This window comes from Scyliorhinus canicula, chromosome 29, assembly GCF_902713615.1.
Source record: "Scyliorhinus canicula chromosome 29, sScyCan1.1, whole genome shotgun sequence".
NCBI lineage: Eukaryota > Metazoa > Chordata > Chondrichthyes > Carcharhiniformes > Scyliorhinidae > Scyliorhinus > Scyliorhinus canicula.
The window spans coordinates 15623002-15635056 of record NC_052174.1 but is presented as its reverse complement, the minus strand read 5'-3'; the positions used below and the strand labels follow the sequence as shown (position 1 = coordinate 15635056).

General features: G+C 53.3%; 1 protein-coding gene across 1 annotated transcript in view; it reads right to left on the bottom strand.

Moving 5' to 3' along the window:
• Nucleotides 1-12055, bottom strand: part of LOC119958415 (calmodulin-binding transcription activator 2-like) — a 46882-nt gene that overhangs the window by 20886 nt on the left and 13941 nt on the right. Inside the window, exons 2-4 of the mRNA XM_038786936.1 lie at nt 8697-8800; nt 6810-6877; nt 863-998 (exon numbers count right to left, since the gene is read on the bottom strand). Coding sequence (XP_038642864.1) covers nt 863-998; nt 6810-6877; nt 8697-8759 — 267 coding nt within the window. The 5' untranslated portion in view covers nt 8760-8800. The remainder of the gene's footprint in view (nt 1-862; nt 999-6809; nt 6878-8696; nt 8801-12055) is intronic.

Sequence of the window (12055 nt, the reverse complement as noted above, 5' to 3'; positions counted from 1 at the left end):
CTACCAGGGCAGGTCAGAGGCTGGGAATCCTGCGGAGAGTAACTCACCTCCTGACCCCCCAAAGCCTGTCCACCATCTACAAGGCACAAGTCAGGAGTGTGATGGGAGACTCTCCACTTGCCTGGATGAGCGCAGCTCCGACAACACTCAAGAAGCTCAACACCATCCAGGACAAAGCAGCCCCGCTTGATTGGCTCCCCATCCACAAACATTCACTCCCTCCCCCACCGACGCACAGTGGCAGCCGTGTGGACCGTCTACAAGATGCACTGCAGCAACTCACCAAGGCTCCTTAGGCAGCACCTTCCAAACCCACGGCCTCTACCATCTAGAAGGACAAGGGCAGCAGATACCTGGGAACCCCACCACCTGGAGGTTCCCGTCCGAGTCACTCACCGCCCCGACTGGGAAATATATCGGCCGCTCCTTCACTGTCACTGGGGCAACATCCTGGAACTCCCTCCCTAACAGCACAGTGGGTGTACCTACACAACACAGACTGCAGTGGCTCAAGAAGGCGGCTCACCCACCACCTTCTGAAGGGGCAATTAGGGATGGGCAATAAATGCAGGTCCCGGCCAGCGACGCCCCCATCCCGGGAATGAATAAAACACACACAGACTCCTCAGAGTATCCCTGAGTGTGAAAGGATTGGAAGAGGACAGTGTCAACAAGCAGCGGTGCTGATGGAAGATCCTCACTGGCTGCAGGGACTCACCACCAGCTTCTGGGGGGGGGGGGCAAGGACGGATGGGAAACACGTCAGATTTGCCAGCGATGCTCCCGTCCCCTCAATGAATCAGACCCATACCCCTACCCCCCCACCCCCACCCAGCAACCTTCCGGTGGCATTTTCACCAACCTCCATCCCTTGAACTTTCAATTTCATGTGATCCTCTCTGGTTGTTTTGCCGTCTTTCCGTTTCTTCCAACAGTAGCCGTCTTTCCGATATTTCACCTTCTTCCTGTTGTACAGGATGATGGAGCCGTTTACTGGCCTGAGCAACGAGAAGGTAGTGAAACGATCAGGAGCCGGGCTTCTCACAGTTTTTAAAAAAATATTTTTAATTCGGTTTTTAACATTTTATATAGAAAACAATGCAGAGCAACAGAGCCCCCCCCCCCCCCCTCTCCCCCACCCCTCCCCCTCTCTCCCCCCCCCCCCCCCACCTCTCCCCCACCCCTCCCCCTCTCTCCCCCCCCCCCCACCTCATCGACCAAACAACACCTTGGCCGCACTGAGGTCCTGGGCAGAGATACTGACCTCCACCCCCAACAGGACCCGCCTGTGAGCGATCAGCGAGGCGAAGGCTAAAATATCTCCCCCCCCCCCCCCCCCCCCCCCCCCCCCCGCCCTCCACAGCTCCGGCAAGTCCAACACCCCAAATCCACGTGCAGGATCGCCAACACGGTGCCCCAAAATTTCCCCAACTTTGGGCAGGACCAGAACAGATGGGCGGGATTGTCCAGACCCCTCCCACACCGCTCGCCAGTGTCCCCCACCCCCTCAAACAGCAGGCCCACCCTCGATCCCGGCAGGTGCACCCATTGTGCCACTTGTCACTGTATTCTTTTTTATTAAGTTAAGAGTACCCAATTCATTTTTTTCCAATTAAGGGGCAATTTAGCGTGGCCAATCCACCTACCCTGCACATCTTTGGGTTGTGGGGGTGAAACCCACGCAGACACGGGGAGAATGTGCAAACTCCACACGGACAGTGACCCAGGGCCGGGATCGAACCTGGGACCTCGGCGCCGTGGGGTCCGACACTGTGCCACTGTGCTGCCCTTACTCGTAACTGTATTAAGGTCAGCCTCGCACACGAGGTTGAGGCATTCATCCTCCGCAACACCTTTTCCACCAAGCTAGCTTTGAGATGAGGCTGTACATTTAGCACAGACACAGCAGAACGCAGACATACCCCCCCCCCCCCCACAGCAAACCCCAGTATCTGCACTTGGATTGTAACATCGGTACCATGCAGCTCGCACGTGCGGAGTCAGCTGGCCTGACCCCCGGGAGCAGGGGAAACACATCGGTACCATGCAGCTCGCACGTGCGGAGTCTCCTGACCCCCGGGAGCAGGGGAAATACATCGGTACCATGCAGCTCGCACGTGCGGAGTCAGCTGGCCTGACCCCCGGGAGCAGGGGAAACACATCGGTACCATGCAGCTCGCACGTGCGGAGTCTCCTGACCCCGGGAGCAGGGGAAATACATCGGTACCATGCAGCTCGCACGTGCGGAGTCTCCTGACCCCCGGGAGCAGGGGAAACACATCGGTACCATGCAGCTCGCACGTGCGGAGTCTCCTGACCCCGGGAGCAGGGGAAATACATCGGTACCATGCAGCTCGCACGTGCGGAGTCTCCTGACCCCCGGGAGCAGGGGAAACACATCGGTACCATGCAGCTCGCACGTGCGGAGTCTCCTGACCCCCGGGAGCAGGGGAAACACATCGGTACCATGCAGCTCGCACGTGCGGAGTCTCCTGACCCCCGGGAGCAGGGGAAACACATCGGTACCATGCAGCTCGCACGTGCGGAGTCAGCTGGCCTGACCCCCGGGAGCAGGGGAAGCGCTCTAATTGGCTTCTGTCACTTTAGGCCGATGAACAGAAGGAGCCCAGGGTTCGCAGTCCAGATCATTGACCCCTGACCCTGCCCAGTCGCTCGTTTGTCTCGTCCCACAAAAAAACAACAGTCACTTAAAACAGATCGACATCACAAGGATAGATTCGCCCGGCTAGTGACCAGGCTGCCCCTGTGGAATCTTGCTGTGTACAGGTTGGCTGCCACGTTTCTCTGCGTTGGCACCGTGACTATGCTCCAATTCACTGGTGTGGCGCAGTTTGGGGCAGTCTGATGTTTTTAAAAATTCATTCACAGGAAATGAAATTAAATGAAAATGAAATGAAAATCGCTTATTGTCACGAGTAGGCTTCAATGAAGTTACTGTGAAAAGCCCCTAGTCGCCACATTCCGGCGCCTGTCCGGGGAGACCACACTGTCCACACAGCCAGATAGAGAGGGGAGTGCGGTGGGGCAAGACCACACTGCCAGATAGAGGGGGGAGTGCGGTGGGGCAAGTCCACACTGCCAGATAGAGAGGGGAGGGAGTGGGGCAAGTCCACACTGCCAGATAGAGAGGGGAGTGAGTGGGGCAAGACCACACTGCCAGATAGAGAGGGGAGTGAGTGGGGCAAGTCCACACTGCCAGATAGAGAGGGGAGAGAGTGGGGCAAGTCCACACTGCCAGATAGAGAGGGGAGTGAGTGGGGCAAGACCACACTGCCAGATAGAGAGGGGAGTGAGTGGGGAAGTCCACACTGCCTGATAGAGAGGGGAGTGAGTGGGGCAAGACCACACTGCCAGATAGAGAGGGGAGTGAGTGGGGCAAGTCCACACTGCCAGATAGAGAGGGGAGTGAGTGGGGCAAGTCCACACTGCCAGATAGAGAGGGGAGTGAGTGGGGCAAGTCCACACTGCCAGATAGAGAGGGGAGTGAGTGGGGCAAGTCCACACTGCCAGATAGAGAGGGGAGTGAGTGGGGCAAGTCCACACTGCCAGATAGAGAGGGGAGTGAGTGGGGCAAGACCACACTGCCAGATAGAGAGGGGAGTGAGTGGGGCAAGTCCACACTGCCAGATAGAGAGGGGAGTGAGTGGGGCAAGTCCACACTGCCAGATAGAGAGGGGAGTGAGTGGGGCAAGTCCACACTGCCAGATAGAGAGGGGAGTGAGTGGGGCAAGACCACACTGCCAGACAGAGAGGGGAGTGGGGCAAGTCCACACTGCCAGATAGAGAGGGGAGTGAGTGGGGCAAGTCCACACTGCCAGATAGAGAGGGGAGTGAGTGGGGCAAGACCACACTGCCAGATAGAGAGGGGAGTGAGTGGGGCAAGTCCACACTGCCAGATAGAGAGGGGAGTGGGGCAAGTCCACACTGCCAGATAGAGAGGGGAGTGAGTGGGACAAGTCCACACTGCCAGATAGAGAGGGGAGTGAGTGGGGCAAGACCACACTGCCAGATAGAGAGGGGAGTGGGGCAAGTCCACCCTGCCAGATAGAGAGGGGAGTGGGGCAAGTCCACACTGCCAGATAGAGAGGGGAGTGGGGCAAGTCCACACTGCCAGATAGAGAGGGGAGTGAGTGCGGCAAGACCACACTGCCAGATAGAGAGGGGAGTGCAGTGGGGCAAGACCACACTGCCAGATAGAGAGGGGAGAGAGTGGGGCAAGTCCACACTGCCAGATAGAGAGGGGAGAGAGTGGGGCAAGTCCACACTGCCAGATAGAGAGGGGAGTGAGTGGGGCAAGTCCACACTGCCAGATAGAGAGGGGAGTGGGGCAAGACCACACTGCCAGATAGAGAGGGGAGTGAGTGGGGCAAGTCCACACTGCCAGATAGAGAGGGGAGTGGGGTAAGTCCACACTGCCAGATAGAGAGGGGAGTGAGTGGGGCAAGTCCACACTGCCAGATAGAGAGGGGAGTGGGGCAAGACCACACTGCCAGATAGAGAGGGGAGTGCAGTGGGGCAAGTCCACACTGCCAGATAGAGAGGGGGGAGTGAGTGGGGCAAGACCACACTGCCAGATAGAGAGGGGAGTGAGTGGGGCTGTTGGGGTGCGGATGTTATACAACAAATTTGTCAGGGCACCGATTACATTCCCTCTTATTCAGGACAGAGGAATGCTTCAATGAATGGATCGAAAGGAGATTTGCTCCTCAGCCTGAGGAATAGCATTGTACAGTGAATATTACTCTGCTGTACAGTGAATATTACTCTGCTGTACAGTGAATATTACTCTGCTGTACAGCAAATATTACTCTGCTGTACAGTGAATATTACTCTGCTGTACAGCGACTATTACTCTGCTGTACAGCGAATATTACTCTGCTGTACAGTGAAAATTACTCTGCTGTACAGTGAATATTACTCTGCTGTACAGTGAATATTACTCTGCTGTACAGCGACTATTACTCTGCTGTACAGCGAATATTACTCTGCTGTACAGTGAAAATTACTCTGCTGTACAGTGAATATTACTCTGCTGTACTGCGAATATTACTGTTGTACAGTGAATATTACTCTGCTGTACAGTGAATATTACTCTGCTGTACAGCGACTATTACTCTGCTGTACAGCGAATATTACTCTGCTGTACAGTGAAAATTACTCTGCTGTACAGTGAATATTACTCTGCTGTACTGCGAATATTACTGTTGTACAGTGAATATTACTCTGCTGTACGGCGAATATTACTGTTGTACAGTGAATATTACTCTGCTGTACGGCGAATATTACTCTGTTGTACAGTGAATATTACTCTGTTGTACAGCGAATATTACTCTTCTGTACAGTGAATATTACCCTGTTGTACAGTGAATATTACCCTGTTGTACAGCGACTATTACTCTGTTGTACAGTGAATATTACTCTGCTGTACAGCGACTATTACTCTGTTGTACAGTGAATATTACTCTTCTGTACAGTGAATATTACTCTGTTGTACAGCGAATATTACTCTGTTGTACAGTGAATATTACTCTGTTGTACAGCGAATATTACTCTTCTGTACAGTGAATATTACCCTGTTGTACAGTGAATATTACCCTGTTGTACAGCGACTATTACTCTGTTGTACAGTGAATATTACTCTGCTGTACAGCGACTATTACTCTGTTGTACAGTGAATATTACTCTTCTGTACAGTGAATATTACCCTGTTGTACAGTGAATATTACTCTGTTGTACAGTGATTACTCTGCTGTACAGTGAATATTACTCTGCTGTACAGCGACTATTACTCTGTTGTACAGTGAATATTACTCTGCTGTACAGTGAATATTACTCTGCTGTACAGTGAATATTACCCTGTTGTACAGTGAATATTACTCTGCTGTACAGTGAATATTACTCTGTTGTACAGTGAATATTACTCTGCTGTACAGTGAATATTACTCTGCTGTACAGTGAATATTACTCTGCTGTACAGCGACTATTACTCTGTTGTACAGTGAATATTACTCTGCTGTACAGCGACTATTACTGTTGTACAGTGAATATTACTCTGCTGTACAGCGAATATTACTCTGTTGTACAGTGAATATTACTCTGTTGTACAGTGAATATTACTCTGCTGTACAGTGAATATTACTCTGTTGTACAGTGAATATTACTCTGTTGTACAGTGAATATTACTCTGCTGTACAGTGAATATTACTCTGTTGTACAGTGAATATTACTCTGTTGTACAGTGAATATTACTCTGCTGTACAGTGAATATTACTCTGCTGTACAGCGAATATTACCCTGTTGTACAGTGAATATTACTCTGTTGTACAGAGAATATTACCCTGTTGTACAGCGAATATTACTCTGCTGTACGGTGAATATTACTCTGTTGTACAGTGAATATTACTCTGTTGTACAGCGAATATTACTCTTCTGTACAGTGAATATTACCCTGTTGTACAGTGAATATTACCCTGTTGTACAGCGACTATTACTCTGTTGTACAGTGACTATTACTCTGCTGTACAGCGAATATTACTCTGTTGTACAGTGAATATTACTCTGCTGTACAGCGAATATTACCCTGTTGTACAGTGAATATTACTCTGTTGTACAGTGAATATTACTCTGTTGTACAGTGAATATTACTCTGCTGTACAGTGAATATTACTCTGCTGTACAGTGAATATTACTCTGTTGTACAGTGAATATTACTCTGTTGCTCGAACTAGACCCTGATATTTGGGCCTCCCCTCTCCCGCTCGCCCACAGTTTAGTATCGAACAGCTCACCTGGTCCGTGGAGCTCCCGATAGCCACTCATCGTGTTTCTCAAATGCCGTCAAGTAAGACGCTATTTCCTGGAAAAAGGAAATCACAGCTCACTCATTCAGTGACACACGCAGAGCTACCTGCACACAGGACACACGCCGAGCTAGCTGCACACAGGACACACGCACGGACACGGACACGCACGGACACGGACACGCACGGACACGGACACGCACGGACACGCACGGACACGGACACGCACGGACACTCACACGCACGGACACTCACACGCACGGACACTCACACGCACGGACACTCACACGCACGGACACTCACACGCACGGACACTCACACGCACGGACACTCACACGCACGGACACTCACACGCACGGACACTCACACGCACGGACACTCACACGCACGGACACTCGCACGCACGGACACTCGCACGCACGGACACTCGCACGCACGGACACTCGCACGCACGGACACTCGCACGCACGGACACTCGCACGCCTCGGACACTCGCACGCACGGACACTCGCACGCACGGACACTCGCACGCACGGACACTCGCACGCACGGACACTCGCACGCACGGACACTCGCACGCACGGACACTCGCACGCACGGACACTCGCACGCACGGACACTCGCACGCACGGACACTCGCACGCACGGACACTCGCACGCTACGGACACTCGCACGCACGGACACTCGCACGCACGGACACTCGCACGCACGGACACTCGCACGCACGGACACTCGCACGCACGGACACTCGCACGCACGGACACTCGCACACACGGACACTCGCACACACGGACACTCGCACACACGGACACTCGCACACACGGACACTCGCACACACGGACACTCGCACACACGGACACTCGCACACACGGACACTCGCACACACGGACACTCGCACACACGGACACACGCACACACGGACACGCACACACGGACACGCACACACGGACACGCACACACGGACACGCACACACGGACACGCACACACGGACACGCACACACGGACACGCACACACGGACACGCACACACGGACACGCACACACGGACACGCACCACGGACACGCACACACGGACACGCACACACGGACACGCACACACGGACACGCACACACGGACACGCACACACGGACACGCACACACGGACACGCACACACGGACACGCACACACGGACACGCACACGGACACGCACACACGGACACGCACACACCGGACACGCACACACGGACACGCACACACGGACACGCACACACGGACACGCACACACGGACACGCACACACGGACACGCACACACGGACACGCACACACGGACACGCACACACGGACACGCACACACGGACACGCACACACGGACACGCACACACGGACACGCACACACGGACACGCACACACGGACACGCACACACGGACACGCACACACGGACACGCACACACGGACACGCACACACGGACACTCACACACGGACACTCACACACGGACACTCACACACGGACACTCACACACGGACACTCACACACACTGACTCTCACACACGGACACTGACTCTCACACACGGACACTCACACACGGACACTCACACACGGACACTCACACACGGACACTCACACACGGACACTCACACACGGACACTCACACACGGACACTCACACACGGACACTCACACACGGACACTCACACACGGACACTCACACACGGACACTCACACACGGACACTCACACACGGACACTCACACACGGACACTCACACACGGACACTCACACACGGACACTCACACACGGACACTCACACACGGACACGCACACACGGACACGCACACACGGACACGCACACACGGACACGCACACACGGACATGCACAGACACACACACTTGCCTCGTTGGTGTTCCATCGCTGTCTCTCCTTGGGCAGGGCCGCACATTTTGGTAAACAGTCCATCAGCTTGTTGGGTAAGAAGACCTTGATGTGATTATTATTTTCTGTAAGAGGTGGAGAGTCAGGTTAGTCCTGGTGAGCAGTGTCAGACCACGGGACTGTTTGGGAAAGGTGACCCAGGAAGGAGCCCACCTCTAATCTTTGTTCGATTAGTCTTTTGAACAACAAAAGGGAAACGATGCGCTTGTTGGGAGGAAAAGTCCTCCATGTCTCCTGCCTGGCGGCAGGTAGAGTGGGATCTACCTGAGAGCGAGTGTGGGAGATGGTGGTGCAGTGGCAATATTGACTCAGCCAGCAGCACACGCCTATCCCATCAAAGAGTTAATTTAAAACAAGCCCGACCCCCAATCTGTCTTGAAAGCACAGGAACTGGCCCCTGCAGCCAACACCATTCAAACCGGGGCTCTGCAATCCTTGGATGACACCCCACAGGTTGGTGCGACGTCGAGTGCCTGGTTCTCGACCGATAACACCCTGGACCTCAAAACGGCCGTGCTCAGAGCCGCTGGCACTCTCGGTCTGGAGGGCAGGTGTGCGGTGGTATCCCGTCTGGGCGAACCCCTGCCCCGATGCAATTCCACACTGGCCCCGAAACCTCCCTCGGGGGGGCTGATGCCCCACAATCATGGCCGCCTCACGGAAAAGCACCCCTCCCACCCCCCCCGTGCCTTATCGCACTGCGCGGGGGGGGGGGTTCCTGTACATAGAACATAGAAAATTACAGCACAGTACAGGCCCTTCGGTCCTCTATGTTGCGCCGACCTGTGAAACCCCTCTAAAGCCCATCTACACTATTCCCTTATCATCCTGGTTTAGCTCACTGGGCTAAATCGCTGGCTTTTAAAGCAGACCAAGCAGGCCAGCAGCACGGTTCGATTCCCGTACCAGCCTCCCTGAACAGGCGCCGGAATGTGGCGACTAGGGGCTTTTCACAGTAACTTCATTTGAAGCCTACTCGTGACAATAAGCGATTTTCATTTAATTTTCATTTCATCCATATGTCTATCCAATGACCATTTGAATGCGTTTAGTGTTGGCGAGTGCACTACTGTTGCAGGCAGGGCATTCCACGCCCTTACTACTCTCTGAGTAAAGAACCTACCTCTGACATCTGTCCTATATCTATCTCTCCTCAATTTAAAGCTATGTCCCCTCGTGCTGGACATCACCATCCGAGGAAAAAGGCTCTCGATGTCCACCCTATCTAATCCTCTGATCATTTTGTATGCCTCAATTAAGTCCTCTCTTAACCTTCTTCTCTCTAAAGAAAGCAGCCTCAAGTCCCTCAGCCTTTCCTCATATGATCTTCCCTCCATACCAGGCAACATCCTGGTAAATCTCCTCTGCACCCTTTCCAATGCTTCCACATCCTTCCTATAATGTGGCGACCAGAACTGCACACAATACTCCAAATGCGGCCGCATCAGAGTTTTGTACAACTGCAACATGACCTCATGGCTCCGAAACTCAATCCCTCGACCAATAAAAGCTAACACACCGTATTCCTTCTTAACAACCTTCTCAACCTGGGTGGCAACTTTCAGGGATCTATGGACATGGACACCGAGATCTCTCTGCTCATCCACACTACCAAGAATCTTACCATTAGCCCAGCACTCTGTCTTCCTGTTATTCCTATCAAAATGAATCACCTCACACTTTTCTGCATTAAACTCCAATTGCCACCTCTCAGCCCAGCTCTGCAGCTTATCTATGTCCCTCTGTAACTTGTAACATCCTTCTGCACTGTCCACAACTCCACCGACTTTAGTGTCATCTGCAAATTTACTCACCCATCCTTCTACGCCCTCCTCCAGGTCATTTATAAAAATGACAAACAGCAGTGGCCCCAAAACAGATCCTTGTGGTACACCACTAGTAACCGGACACCAGTCAGAGCATTTCCCATCAACCACCACCCTCTGTCTTCTTTCAGCTAGCCAATTACTGATCCAAACTGCTAAATCACCCTCAATCCCCAGCCTCCGTTTTTTCTGCAATAGCCTACCGTGGGGAACCTTATCAAACGCTTTACTGAAATCCATATACACCACATCAACTGCTTTACCCTCGTCCACCTGTTTGGTCACCTTCTCAAAGAACTCAGTAAGGTTTGTGAGGCACGACCTACCCTTCACAAAACCGTGTTGACTATCTCTGATCAAATTATTCCTTTCCAGATGATTATAAATCCTCTCTCTTATAAACCTTTCCAAGACTTTGCCCACAACAGAAGGAAGGCTCACTGGTCTATAGTTACCGAGGTTATCTCTACTCCCCTCTTGTACAAGGGTACGGGTTGCTGCTGCTGAACACCCTTCACCTCCTCGTCCTCGCCCGTCGTACCGACATGCCGTGGCGTTCCTTGTTGCCGTCGGGAGGCAGAGGTCCCTCTGTGACCTCCTCATGTACCTGTTGCTGCAATCAACAGGTCCAGGCAGCGGGCGATCGAGGTGGTGGTCCGACCCGGCCCTGGAAGCACGCGCCGTTCACGGGCACCATAGAGACACTCCGTACCCGCTGGGCACCCCAGGCACTGGGGGTGTCTCACTGACCCTGTCACATTTTGAATGAATGCTTCAAGTTTCAAAGAACAAAGAACAATACAGCACAGGAACAGGCCCTTCGGCCCTCCAAGCCTGTACCGACCATGGTTCCCGCCTAAACTAAAACCGTTTGTACTTAGGGACTCCATATCCTTCCATTCCCACCCTATTCATATATTTGTCTAGATGCCCCTTAAATGCCGCTATCGTACCGGCTCCCACCCCCTCCCCAGGCAGCACGTTCCATATATTTACCACCCTCTGTGTAAAAAACCTACCTCCCACATCTCTTCTAAACTTTTCCCCACCCCAGTAATTGACTCTCCTACCCTAGGAAAGAGCATCTGACCATCCGCTCTGTCCATGCCACTCAATCTTGTAGACCTCTATCAGGTCGCCTCTCAACCTCCGTCGTTCCAGTGAGAACAAACCGAGTTCATCTACCTCTCCTCATAGCTAATGCCCTCCATACCAAGCAACATCCGAGTAAACCGCTTCTGTACTCTCTCCAAAGCCTCCACATCCTTCTGGTAGTGTGGCGTTGTGTCGGTCTGATAATGCTGGGCCATGATCCCGTGTTCCTGACCCGGGCTGTGGGGATAACGCTGGGCCATGATCCCGTGTTCCTGACCCGGGCTGTGGGGATAACGCTGGGCCATGATCCCGTGTTCCTGACCCGGGCTGTGGGGATAACGCCGGGCGATGATCCCGTGTTCCTGACCCGGGCTGTGGGGATAACGCTGGGCCATGATC